This window comes from Oncorhynchus clarkii, chromosome 1 (assembly GCF_045791955.1).
Source record: "Oncorhynchus clarkii lewisi isolate Uvic-CL-2024 chromosome 1, UVic_Ocla_1.0, whole genome shotgun sequence".
NCBI classification, from domain to species: domain Eukaryota; kingdom Metazoa; phylum Chordata; class Actinopteri; order Salmoniformes; family Salmonidae; genus Oncorhynchus; species Oncorhynchus clarkii.
The window spans coordinates 23,894,385-23,913,652 of NC_092147.1; the positions used below are offsets into that span (position 1 = coordinate 23,894,385).

Here is a 19,268-nt window from a genome sequence, read left to right on the forward strand (position 1 = left end):
CAGTCAGTTAGGAAAGCAAAGGCTAGCTTTTTCACAGAAATTTGCATCATATAGCACAAACTCCAAAAAGTTCTGGGACACTGTAAAATCCATGGAGAATAAGAGCACCTCCTCCCAGCTGCCCACTGCACTGAGGCTAGGAAACACACCAATAAATCTATGATAATCGAGAATTTCAATAAGCATTTCTCTACGGCTGGCCATGCCTTCCACCTGGCTACCCCTACACCGGTCAACAGCTCTGCACCCCCCACAGCAACTTGCCCAAGCCTCCCCCACTTCTCCTTCACCCAAATAGCTGATGTTCTGAAAGAGCTGCAAAATCTGGACCCCAACAAATCAGCTGGGCTAGACAATCTGAACCTTTCGTTCTAAAATTATCCGCTGCAATTGTTGCAACCCTTATTACTAACCTGTTCAACCTCTCTTTCGTATCGTCTGAAATCCCTAAAGATTTGAAAGCTTCAGTGGTCATCCCCCTCTAGAAATGCAGGGTAGGATAGATATAGGTCTGGAACAGTTTGGGTCTAAAGTCTTTGAAAGCCAAGTTAACAAACAGATCCCCAACCATTTCGAATCCCACCGTACCCTCTCCACTATGCAATCTGATTTCCAAGCTTGTCATGGGTGCACCTCAGCCATGCTCATGAACGATATCATAACCACCATCGATAAAAGACAGAACTGGGCAATCGACTCCATCGACCTGGCCAAGGCTTTCGACTCTGTCAATCACCACATTCTTATTGGCAGACTTGGTTTCTCAAATGACTGCCTCGCCTGGTTCACCAACTACTTCTCAGATAGAGTTCAGTGTGTCAAATCGGAGGGCCTGTTGTCCGGACCTCTGGCAGCCTCTATGGGGGTGCCTCAGGGTTCAATTTTCAGGCCGACTCTTTTCTCTGCATACATCAATGATGTTGCTCTTGCCACCTCTACGCAGACGACACTATTCTGTATACTTCTGGCACATCTTTGGACACTGTTAACCAACCTCCAGAAGAGCTTCAATGCCGTACAACACTCATTCCGTGGCCTCCAACTGCTCTTAAATGCTAGTAAAACTAAATGCATGCTCTTCAACCGATCGCTGCCCGCAACCGCCTGCCCGACTAGCATCACTACTCTGGACGGTCCTGACTTAGAATATGAGGACAACTACAAATACCTAGGTGTCTGGTTAGACTGTAAACTCTCCTTCCAGAATCACATTAAGCATCTACAATCAAAAATGAAATATACTATTGGCTTCCTATTTTGCAACAAAGCCTCCTTCACTCATGATGCTAAACATACCCTTGTAAAACTGACTATCCTACCGATCCTTGACTTCGGCGATGTCATTTACAAAATAGCCTCCAACACTCTACTCACCAAACTGGATGCAGTCTATCACAGTGCCATCCGTTTTGTCACCAAAGCCCCATATACAGTGGGGCAAAAAAGTATTTAGTCAGCCACCAATTGTGCAAGTTCTCCCACTTAAAAAGATGAGAGGCCTGTAATTTCCATCATAGTTGAAGTGTACCTACGACAGACAAAATTAGGGGAAAAAAAATCCAGAAAATCACATTGTAGGATTTTTTATGTATTTATTTGCAAATTATTGTGGAAAATAAGTATTTGGTCAATAACAAAAGTTTCTCAATACTTTGTTATATACCCTTTGTTGGCCATGACAGAGGTCAAATGTTTTCTGTAAGTCTTCACAAGGTTTTCACACACGGTTGCTGGTATTTTGGCCCATTCCACCATGCAGATATCCTCTAGAGCAGTGATGTTTTGGGGCTGTTGCTGGGCAACACGGACTTTCAACTCCCTCCAAAGATTTTATATGGGGGTGAGATCTGGAGACTGGCTAGGCCACTCCAGGACCTTGAAATGCTTCTTACGAAGCCACTCCTTCAATGCCCGGGCGGTGTGTTTGGGATCATTGTCATGCTGAAAGACCCAACCACGTTTCATCTTCAATGCCCTTGCTGATGGAAGAAGGTTTTCACTCAAAATCTCCCGATACATGGCCCCATTCATTCATTCCTTTACACGGATCAGTTGTCCTGGTCCCTTTGCAGAAAAACAGCCCCAAAGCATGGTGTTTCCACCCCCATGCTTCACAGTAGGTATGGTGTTCTTTGGATGCAACTCAGCATTCTTTGTCCTCCAAACACGACGAGTTGAGTTTTTATCAAAAAGTTATATTTTGGTTTCATCTGACCATATGACATTCTCCCAATCTTCTTCTGGATCATCCAAATGCTCTCTAGCAAACTCCAGACGGGCCTGGACATGTACTGGCTCAAGCAAGGGGACACGTCTGGCACTGCAGGATTTGAGTCCCTGGCGGCGTAGTGTGTTACTGATAGTAGGCTTTGTTACTTTGGTCCCAGCTCTCTGCAGGTCATTCACTAGGTCCCCCAGTGTGGTTCTGGGATTTTTGCTCACCGTTCTTGTGATCATTTTGACCCCACGGGGTGAGATCTTGCGTGGAGCCCCAGATCGAGGGAGATTATCAGTGGTCTTGTATGTCTTCCATTTCCTAATAATTGCTCCCACAGTTGATTTCTTCAAACCAAGCTGCTTACATATTGCAGATTCAGTCTTCCCAGCCTGGTGCAGGTCTACAATTTTGTTTCTGGTGTCCTTTGACAGCTCTTTGGTCTTGGCCATAGTGGAGTTTGGAGTGTGACTGTTTGAGGTTGTGGACAGGTGTCTTTTATACTGATAACAAGTTCAAACAGGTGCCATTAATACAGGTAACGAGTGGAGGACAGAGGAGCCTCTTAAAGAAGAAGTTACAGGTATGTGAGAGCCAGACATCTTGCTTGTTTGTAGGTGACCAAATACTTATTTTCCACCATAATTTGCAAATAAATTCATGAAAAATCCTACAATGTGATTTTCTGTTTTTTTTTCCCTCATTTTGTCGGTCATAGTTGAAGTGTACCTATGATGAAAATTACAGGCCTCTCTCATCTGCCAAGGCGGCAGGGTAGCCTAGTGGTTAGAGCGTTGGACTAGTAACCGGAAGGTTGCAAGTTCAAACCCCCGAGCTGAAAAGGTACAAATCTGTTGTTCTGCCCCTGAACAGGCAGTCAACCCGCTGTTCCTAGGCCGTGAAAATAAGAATTTGTTCTTAACTGACTTGCCTAGTTAAATAAAGGTAAAAAAAATATATATATTTTTAAGTGTGAGAACTTGCACAATTGTTGGCAGACTAAAAACTTTTTTTGCCCCACTGTACTACCCACCCCTGCGACCTGTATGCTGTATGTTGGCTGGCCCTCGCGTCATATTCGTCACCAAACCCACTGGCTCCAGGTCATCTATATGTCTTTGCTAGGTAAAACCCAGCCTTATCTCAGCTCACTGGTCAACATAGTAACACCCACACGTAGCACGCGCTCCAGCAGGTATACTTCAATGGTCATCCCCAAAGCCAACTCCTCATTTGGCCGCCTTTCCTTCCAGTTCTCTGCTGCCAATGACTGGAACGAATTGCAAAAAAAAAAAAATCACTGAAGCTGGAGACTTATATCTACTAGCTATCAGAGCAGCTTACCGATCATTGCACCCGTACACACCCCATCTGTAAAGAGCCCATACAACTATCCCATCCCCGTATTGTTACTTATCCTCATGCTCCTTTGCACCCCAGTATCTCTACTTGCACATCATCTTCTGCACATCTATCACTCCCGTGTTAATGCTAAATTGTAATGATTTCACTACTATGGCCGATTTATTGCCTTACCTCCATAATCTTACTACATTTGCACACACTGTATGTACAGTTGAAGTCGGAAGTTTACATACACTTAGATTGCAGTCATAAAAACTTGTTTTTCAACCACTCCACAAATCTCGTTAACAAACTATAGTTTTGGCAAGTTGGTTAGGACATCTGCTTTGCGCATGACACAAGTAATATTTCCAACAATTGTTTACAGACAGATTATTTCACTGTATCACAATTCCAGTGGGTCAGAAGTTTGAACAGCTTGGAAAATTCCAGAAAATTATGTCATAGGTTTAGAAGCTTCTGTTAGGCTAATTGACATAATTTGAGTCAATTGGAGGTGTACCTGTGGATGTATTTCAAGGCCTACCTTCAAACTCAGTGCCTCTTTGCTTGACATCATTGGAACATCAAAAGAAAATCAGCCAAGATCTCTGAAAAAAATTGGAGACCTCCACAAGTCTGGTTAATCCTTGGAACAATTTCCAAACGCCTGAAGGTACCACGTTCATCTGTACAAACAATAGTATGCAAGTATAAACACCATGGGACCACACAGCCGTCATACCACTCAGGAAGGAGACGCGTTCTGTCTCCTAGAGATTAAAATACTTTGGTGCGAAAAGTGCAAATCAATCCCAGAACAACAGCAAAGGACCTTGTGAATATGCTGGAGGAAACGGGTACAAAAGTATCTATATCCACAGTAAAACGAGTCCTATAATCGACATAACCTGAAAGGCCGCTCAGCAAGGAAGCAGTCACTGTTCCAAAACTGCCATAAGAAAAGCCAGACTACGGTTTTCAACTGCACATGGGAACAAAGATCGTACTTTTTGTAGACATGTCCTCTGGTCTGATGAAACAAAAATAGAACTGTTTGGCCATAATGACCATCGTTATGTCTGGAGGAAAAAGGGGAGGCTTGCAAGCCAAAGAACACCATCCCAACTGTGAAGCACGTGGGGTGGCACTTCACGAAATAGATGGCATCATGAGGATGGAAAAGTATGTCGATTTATTGAAGCAACATCTCAAGACATCAGTCAGGAAGTTAAAGCTTGGTCGCAAATGGGTCTTCCAAATGGACAATGACTTAATGACAACAAAGTCAAGGTATTGGAGTGGCCATCACAAAGCCCTGACCTCAATCCTATAGAAAATTTGTGGGCAGAAGTGAAATAGCGTGTACGAGCAAGGAGGCCTACAGACCTGACTCAGTTACACCAGCTCTGTCAGGAGGAATGGGCCAAAATTCACCCAACTTATTGTCGGAAGCTTGTGGAAGGCTACCCAAAACATTTGACCCAAATTAAACAATTTAAAGGCAATGCTACCAAATACTAATTGAGTGCATGTAAACTTCGGACCCACTGGAAAGGTGATGAAAGAAATAAAAGTTGAAATATATATATCATTCCTTCTACTATGACATTTCACATTCTTAAAATAAAGTGGCGATCTAACAGATCCAAGACAGGGAATTTTTACTCTGATTAAAATGTCAGGAATTGTGAAAAACTGAGTTTAAATGTATTTGGCTGTGTAAACTTGTAAACTTCCGACTTCAACTGTATATTTTCTATTGTGTTATTGACTGTATGTTTGTTTATCCCAAGTGTAACTCTGTGTTGTTTGTGTCGCACTGCTTTGCTTTATCTTGGCCAGGTCGCAGTTGTAAATGATAACTTGTTCTCAACTGGCCTACCTGGTTAAATAAAGATGAAATAAAATAAACTCCAGGGAACATGTTTCCACTGCTCCAGAGTCCAATGACAGGGAGCTTTACACCACTCCAGCTAACGCTTGGCATTGTGCATGGTGATCTTAGGCTTGCGTGCGCTGCTCGGCCATGGAAACCTATTTCATGAAGCTCCGGACGAACAGTTCTTGTGCTGACGTTGCTTCCAGGGACAGTTTGGAACTTGGTAGTGAGTGTGGCAACCGAGGACGCGCTACAGCACTCGGCGGTCGCATTCTGTGAGCTTGTGTGGCCAATCACTTTGCGGCTGAGCTGTTGTTGCTCCTAGAAGTTTCCTCTTCACAATAACAGCACTTACAGTTGACCGGGGCAGCTCTAGCAGGGCAGAAATTTGATTAACTGACTTGCTGGAAAGGTGGCATCCTATCCCATTATTTTTATTTCTACTTTGCACATTCTTCCACTGCAAATCTACCATTCCAGTGTTTTACTTGCTATATTGTATTTACTTTGCCACCATGGCCTTTTTTTGCCTTTACCTCCCTTATCTCACCTCATTTGCTCACATCGTATATATAGACTTGTTTCTACTGTATTATTGACTGTATGTTTGTTTTACTCCATGTGTAACTCTGTGTTGTTGTATGTGTCGAACTGCTTTGCTTTATCTTGGCCAGGTCGCAATTGTAAATGAGAACTTGTTCTCAACTTCCCTACCTGGTTAAATTAAATAAAGGTGAAATAAAAATAAAATGTAAAAATTACGTTACCACGTTGAAAGTCACTAAGCTCTTCAGTACAGGCCATTCAACTACCAATGTTTATCTATGGAGATTGCATGGGTGTGTGCTTGATTTAATACACTTGTCAGCAAAGGGTGTGGCTGAAATAGCAGAATCCACTAATTTGAAGGGGTGTCCACATACTTTTGTATATACACAAAACAACTATTTAAGCGCTTTTTATTCTTAGACGTTAAAGGTTAAAAAAATATTTTTATTTTAAAAAAAATTATACAAAATTAAATAATTTGACAATCCTGTTTGTAGAATAATGGGCATTTGAAATAGTTTCACTATTTTTAATAATATGATATTTATTTAGGTATCCAGGTAGTTGGGGCGGCAGGTAGCCAGCCTCATGGTTAGAGCGTTGGGCCAGCAACCGAAATCCGAGCTAACAAAAACATGTGTCGGTCATTGTAAATAAGAATTTGTTTTGACTTGACAAGTTATATAAAGGTTACACTTTTTTAACTGTCTTAAATAGTAGAAAACACGTTTTTCTAACTTCAAATGGAGTCTCCCAGCCGAAACAGTTCGGAAGAGTTCGTGCAAATATTATGACAACTTTTGTGAAGTTTTGGACATCCGGCTGGTCGGACACACCTTTTTTTTCTTGAGGTCGCTGGAGTCGACGCCCCTTCGTCGGTGATTGGTCAACAGTAGAGATTCTTCAATCAAATCTGTTGTCATTCAACGAGAGAACTCCTTTTCATGCAAAATATTTTTAATGAAAATAATGCACCAAACATCTTAGATGTAAAATTGCGCGACTAATAAACATGAAAGATTTCTAGAGTTCTTAGATTAATTCGGACTATTTTGAGGTAGTGTATACTGGCTACAGCACTATTGCCGCTTTTGTCAATACTTTTTCCTAACAAAAAGCTATTTTGGGAGTTTGCGAGCACACTCCTTCGGTTCGCCTAGCGGACTTCGGATAGCCGCCCGCCGAACTGAAGTAAGCAGACGCCTTTACTCACGAGACTCAAGAGCGAGGGTGCGCTGCTTGTTTCAGTAGAAGGGTGCGGGCGAGGGAGGCGCAGCGACCGGTGTGTGTGACAGTCCGTGTGGAAAGGAGCGAGAGAGCGATAGACAAACTTGGTATGATAAATAACATATGGCTGCAACATCTGGTCGTGCCTGTCTTGACTGCATCAATTTGTTGTAAAGAAGCTAGCTAAAGTACATTGTCTATTTTGCTGCGCTCCCTGTATGTCTACAACTCCATTCATATGAAACAACAGCCTATAGTACCTGTTCGTCGATCATTGTAGCATACTCCTAATTTAGCCAATTTAATTCCGTAATTTTAATTATATTTTGCGTTGACTAGAAATGGAGCCTGGGACAGTTGAGCAGCTTTGATTGACGGACAATAACAACAAGCTACATGTGTGAAACGTGTATAGGCTAGTAGTGCGTATTTTTGTATGGGTAGCTCATAACTTGTTCTATAAAAATGTAGAATGTAATGGTCTATCCTTGTAGTCTATGTAGCAATGTTACATAGATAATTTACTATAATTTTTCTTCTCGGAAATTAATACTCTCCCAAGTAATCGAATACTACCATCCGTTCGGGTTATTTGAATAACCATGCCCATCCCTAGTTTAAGCTTTTAAAATTATATATTTTCCAGTGATTAAGACATGTCTTATGGTCTGATGGGGTTTGCAAAATAGGTTAACTTTGAGCACCTTTATCTCTTGAATGTTTTACCATTCAGGTCCACTTTCTGAGCTACAATGGGCACATATGTATGGAAGGTTGTATGGTTTAAAACAAAAAAAAAAAGTGTCGTCAAAGTGATTTGATTCAAATGGATTTACAGTTAGACATATAGCCTTGGATGATACTGGTAAAGTAAATGGTATACACAGAAAGCAATAAACTACTGGTAATAGACGTTTTTCAGCTGCATGACTGACTGTTTATGGTCACATGGCCCGAAAAGTCAACAGGCTGTGCTGTGTCTTCATCTCTCTACAATATAGGAGACCAGAGCTGTTCTGTTTTGTGTGACACCCTCCCATCAGTCAAACCAACAGGCTCTTCCTTTTACTTCTGATACCCTCCCTCTGCATTAACACACCGGAGCCATTTCTTTATTTGTGACGTTTTTCCTTGTAAGTTCAAACACAGTTCCTTATTTAACGTCGCCCTCAGTCAAGCCAACAGGTTGTTCCTTTATTTGCATCTCTCTCAATCTCTCCTGTGTGATAGAACAAACAAGCAGTTGCTCCATGTGTCTCCCTCCCCCTGCAAAAGAACAAACAGGCAATTCCTTTATTTAAATCTCCCTCCCTGGTTGATAGAGCAAACTGGCGGTTCAACGTCTCCCTCGCTCTGAGATAGAGATCAAATCAAATTGTCACATGCGCCGAATACAAGGTGTAGACCTTAACGTGAAATGCTTACTTACAAGCCCTTAACAAACAGTGCAGTTCAAGAAGAGTTAAGAAAATATTTACAAAATAAATAAAATGTAACAACGAGGCTATTACAAGGGGTACCGAGTCAGTGTGCCGGGGTACAGGTTAGAGGTAATTTGTCCATGTAGGTAGGGGTGAAGTGACTATGCATAGATAATAAAACAGTGAGTAGCAGCAGTGTACAAAACAAATGGAGGGGGGAGGTCAATGTAATTGTCCGGTGGCCATTTGATTAGTTGTTCAGCAGTCTTATGGCTTGGGGGTAGAAGCTGTTAAGGAGCCTTTTGATCCTAGACTTGGCACTCCGGTACTGCTTGCCGTGCTGTAGCAGAGAGAACAGTCCATGACTAGGGTGACTGGAGTCTGACAATTTTATGGGCTTTCCTCTGACACCACCTATTATATTTATCCTGGATTGCAGGAAGCTTGGCCCCAGTGATGTACTGGGCCGTACGCACCACTCTCTGTAGCGCCTTACGGTCAGATGCCCTGCAGTTGCCATACCAGGCGGTAATGCAACCGGTCAGGATGCTCTCGATGATGCAGCTGTAGAACTTTTTGAGGATCTGGGGACCCATGCCAAATCTTTCCGTCTCCCGAGGGGGAAAAGGTTTTGTTGTGCCCTCTATTCGACTGTCTTGGTGTGTTTGGAACATGATAGATCGTTGGTGATGTGGACACCAAGGAACGTGAAACTCTCGACCCGCTCCCCTACAGCCCCGTTTCCTGTAGTCCACGATCAGATCCTTTGTCTTGCTCACATTGAGGGAGAGGTGGTTGTCCTGGCACCACACTGCCAGTTCTCTGACCTCCTTATAGGCTGGTCTCATCGTTGTCGGGGATCAGGCCCACCACTGTTGTTGTCAGCAAACTTAATGATGGTGTTGGAGTCATGTTTGGCCACGCAGTCGTGGGTGAACAGGGAGTACAGGAGGGGCCCCAGTGTTGAGGATCAGCACGGCAGACGTGTTGTTGCCTACCCTAACCACCTGGGGGCAGCCCATAAGGAAGTCCAGGATCCAGTTCCAGAGGGAAGTATTTAGTCTCAGGGTCCTTAGCTTAGTGATGAGCTTTGAGGGCACTATGGTGTTGAATGCTGAGCTGTAGTCAATGAACAGCATTCTCACATAGGTGTTCCTTTTGTCCAGGTGGGAAAGTGCAGTGTGGAGTGCAATAGAGATTGCGTCATCTGTGGATCTGTTGAGGCAGTATGCGAATTGGAGTGGGTCTAGAGTATCCGGGAGGATGCTGTTGTTTGACATGCCGTAGCCATATTGTGAAATCAGGAGTGATTTGCATTACACCATCCCTATATCAAATATAGATTTTTTTTTGTCTAAGAACAAAATACATTTTACAGTGCCTTCAAAGAGTATTCATACTCCTCGGCTTATTCCACATTTTATGTTACAGCTTGAATTCAAAATGGATTAAATAGATGTTCTCCCTCACCTGTCTAAGCGCACACAATACCCCACAATGAAAGTGAAAACATGCATTTAAACATTTTAGCAAATTTATTGAAAATTAAAATACCTCATTTACAGGTATTCAAAGCCCTTTGGCAGCGATTACAGCTGTGAGTCTTTCTGGGTAAGTCCCTAAGAGCTTTGCACACTGGGATTGTACAAGATTTTCCCATTATTCTTTTCAAAATTATTCAAGCTCTGTCAAATTATTTGGTGATCATTGCTAGACAACCATTTCCAAGTCTTGCCAGAGATTTTAACGCAGATTTAAGACAAAACTAACTCCAGTGTAGGTTTGGCCTTGTGTTTTAGGTTATTATCCTGCGAAAAGGTGAATTCATCTACCAGTGTCTGGTGGAAGGCAGACAGAACCAGGTTTTCCTCTAGGATTTTGCCTGTGCTTAGCTCCATTCAGCTTTTTTTTTTATCCTGAAATATTCCACAGTCCTTAATGATTACAAGCATACCCATAACATGATGCAGCCACCACTATCCTTGACAAATTGGAGAGTGGTACTCAGTAATGTGTTGTATTGGATTTACCCCAAACATAACACTTTGTATTTAAGACAAAAAGTACAATTACTTTGTCACATTTTTTGCAGTATTACTTTAGTGCCTTGTTGCAAACGGGATGCATGTTTTGGAATATTTGTATTCTGTACAAGCTTTTCACCCTGTCAATTAAGTTTGTATTGTGGAGTAACTACAATGTTGTTGATCAGTTTTCTATCTCGTAAATCCCTGAGCCGTTTCCTTCCGCTCTGGCAACGGCGTTAGGAAGGATGCCTATATCTTTGTAGTGACTGGGTGTATCGATACACCATCCAAAGTGTAATTAATACACATTGCTCAAAGGGAAATTCAATGTCTTTAAAAAAAAATGTTTTACCCCTCAACCAAATGTGCCCTTCTTTGCGAGGCATTGTAAAACATCCCTGGTCTTTGTGGTTGAAATGTACTGCTCGACTGAGGGACCTTGCAGGTAATTGTGTGGGGTGAATGAAGTAGTCATTCAAAAATCATGTTAACTATTATTGCATACAGTGTGTCCATGACATTTACGTGACATTTTTACTCCTGAACTTATTTAGGCTTGCCATAACAAAGAAGTTGAATACTTACTCAAGACATTAACTTTCATTTGTAAAAATGTCAATATAATTTGACTTTGACATTGTGTTTAGGCCAGTGGCCCAAAAAAATCTAAATTTAAAACAATTTAAATTCAGGCTGTAACAACAAAATGTGGGAAAAGTTGGGGTATGAATACTTAAGGCACTGTCCAATACCATTTTTAATTTAACTTATTGTGCGTGTATCTGGACACAGGTGCATGCACAAATGCACCACATATGCATGCATGCACACAAATAGCAAAGCAAGACAAAAAACTAAAGTCACTTGAGAAGTGGAACCTTGCATCTCTGAGAAATTCAAATGAAAAAGTCTATATTACAGGAGCAAACAGATAGGGTTAATTGAATCCCCTAGAGCACAAGACGTTGAAAAGCCATCTTTCAACCAATTTTGCTCACTGGGAACTACCATAAATTGTCAAAGATGCAATATCCTGCACAAGAGCTTGCTGTGGTAACTTGCATCAATCTATCTTCATCCCTCATGTTGTTTTATTCACTTTTGCTTTATGGTCTTTCTTCATCTAATTTAGTCTCTTTTTATTCAGCTTTTCTTCCTTGAGGAGAAGTGGAGAACAGCTCTTCTCACCAACACAGCTATGTTGCCATGGAAACAAGGAGGTGAAATGGAGACATGTTTTTGTTGTTTCCAGGGAGAACCAGGTGGAAAGCATCTCTGTATTCAGGTGCACTGGCAAACTGATCATATGAACGATGAAGACAATCAATGTTGATCTTGCTCATGATATAGTCTAACAATCAAAGCAGGTTTCAGTGGTCACTGTTCATGATCAATTCTTTAGCTCTTGTAATGAACACAATGAATTTACCAACACTGTGCTCACCTTATTCAATTATACCCCATGTGTCTTTATAGGATGTTACTATCAACTAAATTTGAGGATGAATGTATTTTGGCAGCAAAAAAATTGTATCACACCAAAAAAAGATGGTAAAAAGCATTCATTGTAAATTAATCTGAGAATGTATAGAAGGTACACAAATACTGCCAGGCGCTTCTACATACCGATGCAAATAAAATATGAAAACAGCTATTCACAAAAATGCAGCATCAAATCTCTCCTTCCATTGTATAGGCATTATGGGTATTGCTAGCCAAGTACTCTCCACCATTTTCTCATTTGCACATGTTATGAACATCAGAGACCAGTAGATGGCAGTTGCCTCTGGACAGCTTGTATGAAGGATATCCAATTAATGAGACTTCAATGGCAGCCTGAAACTATGAGTGATTAGAGAAACAGAGAACACAGTGGTTTGAAAGGTACATTAGGCTACTTTGTAACACAGCATCAGTTTGCAGAAGGTGAGGTATGGAGGATTATTAATCAGGCATGACCTAGTGGACCTGAGGTTAATCAGTTCAAGCCATGACGCATTGGGGGATTCTGACTGGTGTATGTGGACAACTCCATATAGTGACTGTGACCTGCACAATATGTCTTGATCTAATACGAGACAGGCTGCAGTGGACCTGCATGTGATAGCAACCATTACCCCGTTTTCTTCAAACAAAAACACACATTTGACAAGCTGTGGTTTTTCTTTTTGCCAATACCTTGATAAACTTTATACTGGTTTTTGTAATGTTATACTAGCCGAGTACTTTAAGCATTCACATCTGGTCCGGCAGGCATGAAGGCTTCCAGTGTGAAAGATGGTAAAATAAAAGTGAAATGGATTATGGGATACAGGGCAAATAGGGTGTAAGCGTTTCATCATACAATGCTGGAACATACTATTATGTAACTCACAGAAATATTTGTCTCTTGGCTTAGATTCAATAATGAAAAATAAACAATACAATTGTGCCAACATGCCTTCCCAAATATCATGCAAATGGCCACTTTTCTATGTGTCAAAATGAATGATGCAGTAAATCGGCTTTATGTGCAGCAAGTTGTAACAAAACAGGTTATTATTACTGTAACTGCATAATAAGGAACCAACCAGTAGGTTGTAAATTACCAACCAGGCTGCTGTCTGATAAACAAGCTCTAGTGTAAGTGTGAAGGACTTTGAATACCTGAGCCGACAAGGTGATAAAATCTGTCTGTGCAGGCACTTAAACCTAATTTGCTCCAGAGGTACTGTACTACTATGGCTGACCCTGTAAAACAACACATTTCACTGCACCCATTCGTGTGACAAAATATATATTTTTAAATGTACTGGGATTTCACTCTATGAACATGGCAAAACAAACAAAATACATTAAAGGTATTACTTTGGGAAATGCACTGTGAGAGCTGAGACAATCACGCTGTGAGAGCTGAGACAATCACGCTGTGAGAGCTGAGACAATCACGCTGTGAGAGCTGAGACAATCACGCTGTGAGAGCTGAGACAATCACGCTGTGAGAGCTGAGACAATCACGCTGTGAGAGCTGAGACAATCACGCTGTGAGAGCTGAGACAATCACGCAGTGAGAGCTGAGACAATCACACTGTGACACTGACAAAATAGAGCCCAGCCAGGACCTCACCACAGCAGAGGTTCCAAAGGTTCTCAATATGGTGAACCATGTAAGGGAGGGGGATAATCTAGTTCTGATGCCACATGACCAGCTCACTGCCCTTCCTTTCACCACTCTGTTACTCCCTCCTGAACTGCCAAGGATCCCAAGTACTGTATACCGTGTCTGAGTACTGGGCTACACAAATGTTTATACTTGATAGCACCTGTTCCACTGTTACTGTACAGATTGGGTTACAAAAGGTGGCAAATTTATGGTAGTTTAGTACCACTTCAGTTAGAAAATCTATAACATTTGTTGTAACGTCTGTATTTGATTTAAAGGGATTTCTGATTAACAACACCCATTGGTCAAATGCACACGAGCTAAAACCACTGCTCATCATAGTTATGGCATACAGCGGGCTACTGTACACTTTTATAATAAGGCCTAAAACGTATTTACTGGGTCGGTGACAAATAGGCCTAAGTCTATATGTCTAAAATGATGATAAAATCACATTTATTTCATTAATGCACACATGTTCTCTTTATTTCTCCCTCTACTGAATGTTCTGGAAAAGGGGAAAGTCAAATTTAGGTTAATAATAAGAAACCATATGTCAGGGTACTGCAGCTTAATTCCAGACAATAATTCAAATATTCTCTTAATGGGTGATTATCCCAACAAAAGGAGGATGAACACGTGTCTGCCAAGAGGTTCTCTGAGGCTTCTGTGTGTGTCACAACTGCGTATTATAAATGTCTTCACTTCATTTTACGCTACAATAATAGCTATAATGGAGTATGATGTGAAAAATAGTTTGGTTTTTCAGTCTGACTTTCAATGTTTAGATTGTATTTTTTATTTATTTAACCAGGAAGGGCTCATTGAGATTTGAAATCTCTTTTTCAAGAGCGTCCTGACCAAGATAGGCTGCACCAAGTCAATACACAATTACAGACATGAACAACTACAGGTAATCTAGTAAAAAAACAGAATTCACAAGATCATAAAACAACAAATAAAATAAAACATTGACAGGTCAGGGAATCAGCCTCAAAATCCTTAATCAATCATTTAAAAATCACCAATTCCAGTTTAAAAGTATTTTGTAAGGCTTTCCAAGCCGATGGCGCAGAGTACATAAAAGCCCTTTTACCAAATTCAGTTCAGACATTTGAAACAGTTAGCAGGATAATGTCCTGTGAACGAAGAGAGTACCCACCACATTTCTGAACAACAAAAACGCCCAAATAAAAAGGTAGTAAACCCAAAATGGCTTTGTAAATAAAAGTATACCAGTGACTGAGCCTACGATTGACGAGAGAAGGCCAGCCAACCCTTGTATGTAAAGTGTCGATAGAAAGTTGCCTCATCTTGTGTTTTCAGTTGCTTGCTGATAGTAAGGTATCTCTGTCTAATCTGAGCTCTTTGGGGAGTAGTATGGCCTAACCCTGCTCAACCTCATGTTCTTAGTTTCTGTCTGTTCGTGTTCGCTTCAAGACATAATAGGACCCTTGAGATATCAGAACTGCAAGCTAATCTGTAGGCCTTTGTGAAGGAGGCGTGACAGGAAGTTCTTGTAATGGGTTGGTGTTACGCAAATATGATGCAGGTTCTCAATAGTGACTGGCCTATGCTTAAGAAGAGGAATGATTCACATTTCTCATATCAGGCCCTCATCTATTTATACAGTAGCCTACCTCATTTGTTGAAACTGAAGCATCCACATGGCTTGGAGTTTTGTCGTAATGTCAATTATGACAGGAAAGGAGTAAGTCTGATAGGAGAAAATGCACCTGAACTTGTGTGGCATGGCTCAAGTTTCAGTCACAGTTTGGTGACCCAATACACAAAGGAAACATAATTCAAGTTGTTTTTAGTACAGAACAACAACAGTTCTGCACTCGATAATTTGCGATTGAACTAGTTATAGACCTGACTTGTCTGACATATAGTCAAACTGTGGAATTACAATGTATGGGGGATAAATAATTTCCTTGGGGCTTTAATGTGCAATTTATTAAGAACAGTACCTTGTTATGATTTGATTTGATTATGAATACTATATTGACACATCAAACAATACATGTAACAGCTCACTTCTAAAGACAGACAGACATTACAGATTTAAAAGTAACACACTGACTGTGGCCCAAAGAGACCATTAGCCACAGACAACTACACTTCCATTAGTGACGCACCGCCAGACACTGAGCACCTGTTGGACACCTATTAGTGACCCTGTTGCTGAGAGGGACTGTTATTGATAATGGGGTGAGGTGGTTAGTCAGCACCTTACTCTTCACATCTGATAGAATGAGCTGTGAAGGAAGACATAACTTTTTTGTAAAGTTATGTAGTCTACCATATTTTAGGGATATATATATATATTCTCATCAACAACTAGGTCAAGCCACAAAATACTGTCTAATTTGTCATGATGTCTGACAAAGACGTCTTGTCTGGGAGTGTTTGACACTTGTAACTGTACTGTGCTTTTCATTGAAGCACTGCGGCATTAGTGTGATTATCCACAAGTTAAGATGAGCTATAAGAATAGATTTGACAGTATGTCTTCGTAAATTGTAATGCAGTCTACCAAGACAAAACATTTGTGAACAGCCCCATGGGTGACTTGCCAATTGTACTGCAATTAAATTATACCTTGTGCATAAGTGTAATACATTCAAAACACACCATGTTCATATTCTTATTTAAGTAACTTATTAAATACATAATTAAATATCCCCACCATTGTTTACTATATGAAGTCTATTCATAATAAAATCTGAAAAATATAAAATGTGGCATTATTAGCTTACTGCATGCAGCATGGGTGAAAATGTAAAACAAAAAAAACAATGTCCTCTTAGAAGACCTGTTGATAAAACAATGCCCTAAGCCTAATGACAACTGTCCCACTGCTACCAGTAAACAACAGTAACAATAATAATAGCCTAACAGTGATCATGATCAAATTTTTTTCAACCATTTTAGATGCATTTAACCAGGAAGTCTCTTAATAAGGTGTGAACCTTTTTAAGAGACCAGGCACTCGTAACTATAGGAAGAGTAATATTAATACTATTTCTTCGGTTTAAAAACTCATATTTCGTATGGCATTCCTGTTGAAAACAGTTTTAATCTATGAGCTATGGCTTCATACAAGGTTTACACAGCAGATCAGAGTCCAATGAGTACAGTAATTTTTACATCACAGTTAGGATCAATTCAGGAAGTGCATTGAAATTAAATATGATAAATGCCTATTGTTTGCTTCTTGAATTCACTTAATTAAAAACTGAATTGATCCCTGCCTTGGCCTGGGCCAACAGTATTTAATGTGATACAAATCCATAGGAGGCAGCTGTTGGGAGATTAACATTAGGCCCAATTCAGCTTTCATAGACTACAGAAAATGTCATCCAATACATTTGTGAGCATGCCATCACTCACTGCCCACAAAACAATGCTTTAATACAGAAATAACACGTCAGTCCGTGCCTATGTATCCAACGTGAGGACAACAGTAGGCCTAGGCCGCCGAGGACTGATAAACCATATCAACAGCCATACATGTTTGATGAACCAATAGTCCTAGAGATTATCAAATGTTATAATGATATGAAAATCGTAGCCAACTAAAATAAAAGCGTAGCAAATAGGAGTCCACTGCACAGTCGTCAGAGGATGTGTGTAGGTGTAGCGACAATAGTGTCACCGAAGAGGGAAATAAAGCAACAATGTTGCGATCTAATTATCAGCTGAGCAAATGGAACTTGGAAGGTAACAAAGGAAACTGATAGGCTACATTTTCTGCTGTTAATCACAGAAAATGCGTCAATCGTCGTGTTTAAACGGATTATTACAAGTGATAACAAAGCCCACAAAAAAAAAGACAGCATGGGGAGGTATAAACATTGTACGTGCACACAATGTTGCAACAACAGTAGCAACTCACCGTCGCAGACGCCAGGCTGCAGTCTGTCAAGGTGAGGTGGTGCGGTTCCCATCTCCGTAAGAATTTTGAGGTTAGAATTTTGCTGAGGAAGGTCCGAGGGTGTTTGACCACACACACCTGGATGTCCCCCTCCTGTAGTAGTTTATATCGCATCCCGCTGCTGCAATGGAGAAGGGTTCTCTTGCACGGCCCGGCGCCTAACTTAATATTATTCCCCTCCGGTGGCGTCGGCGCAGACATCTCCCCCAGCAAAGGCTTGCTCTCCTCAGATTGATAGAATTGTTTATTATGTAGCTCGTTACCCCCGCCGCTGCTGTTAAAATCCATATTCAACTAGTCGCAAAAAGATCCTATAGGTAACAATGTAGGCCTATCTAATATTAGTTTAAATATATATATTTCAAAAGAAAAGCCAATTGGATTGGATTGTAAACCTTGGGAGCAAAGCTACCGCGATACGACCTCAATTGTTAAAAGAGTGTTGTGGGCGAAAAACAGACACGGCGGAGCCACTGATAGAAAAGCCATGAAAGAGTCTTTGATGGGGGGTATTTCAGAACGGAAAAGTAAAAGAGCAGTTATTGGATAGGCAAATAATCCTATATCCACACCATTCCCACTGTAATGTCTATCCTGTCCGCGTTTAGCACCCCCAACGAGCTACTCAATATGTTCGGGCCATGTCCATTCTGCCAACTCCAGTCCAGATAACATCTTCCACAGATTGAACTCATACAAGTCACGTAGCTTTGATAGAAAACACCCAAATCCAAAGGCGACGTGTTTCTTGGTCTTTAAACGGTCATTGGCATGGTTCCTTTTTACTGTCTTTTTCTTCTATCTTCGTGAAAGAACCCAAGCACTTCGATAGAGCCACTTGGATTGGTCCCTTCTCGTTCATGTGATACCAAAGTGACGTCAATGGGGAGGCAAGCGGATGCGCTGTGCGTCTTTTAGCTCCACTGTCTGCTGCCTACTATGTGATAGGAGGGTGTACAGTTTCCTCAACACAAAAATGGAGGGCGCACGACCTACATGTCAATTTTCTCGTCTAGCAGTGTTGTCTCTATTTTTGTTAAAGAAGACTGCGTTTGACACGGAAATCAATCATTCTACTTAATAAATGTTGCTGGAATCACGGGCGTTATGAATCATAAGAAGACCCGATAGGATACTGAGGGAAACATATGGCAATATTTAATATGAGGATATCCGCCTAATTGTCGGTAGGCTACTGTTTCAATTACAAACCGAAAACGGTTGTAGGCTATAGTTTACATTTTATTGCAAATTCTTTAGCGTTTTGATTCACATTATAATAATCATGAATCACTGACAGTTTCCCTTTAACTGTGAGCTCAATGTTGATACTTCATTCCCCGAATTGATTGATTAGCATCCACACGGTCTGTGATGGGGGACTGCACAACACATATCCATTAAAACGGTTTCAGCAATGGGTCAGAGACTCCTAGTCCCATTCTTGACCCACAGTGACAGTATGTATTGATGTTTCCAGATTAAATCTAAGAAAACAGTTGTCACAAACCTACTGTATGT

The 19,268-nt window shown here is 41.0% G+C and overlaps 1 protein-coding gene across 2 annotated transcripts in view; it reads right to left on the reverse strand.

Moving 5' to 3' along the window:
• Positions 1 to 18,606, reverse strand: part of LOC139391190 (c-Maf inducing protein) — a 43,990-nt gene extending 25,384 nt beyond the window's left edge. Inside the window, exon 1 of one of the 2 annotated variants that reach the window (XM_071138825.1) lies at positions 17,709 to 18,606. In XM_071138825.1, the coding sequence (XP_070994926.1) occupies positions 17,709 to 18,035 (327 nt within the window). In that variant the 5' untranslated portion in view covers positions 18,036 to 18,606. Of the gene's footprint in view, positions 1 to 7,203; positions 7,266 to 17,708 lie in introns of those variants that run through there. The other variant, XM_071138912.1, reaches the window with a different exon arrangement.
• Between the last annotated feature and the right edge of the window lie 662 nt (positions 18,607 to 19,268).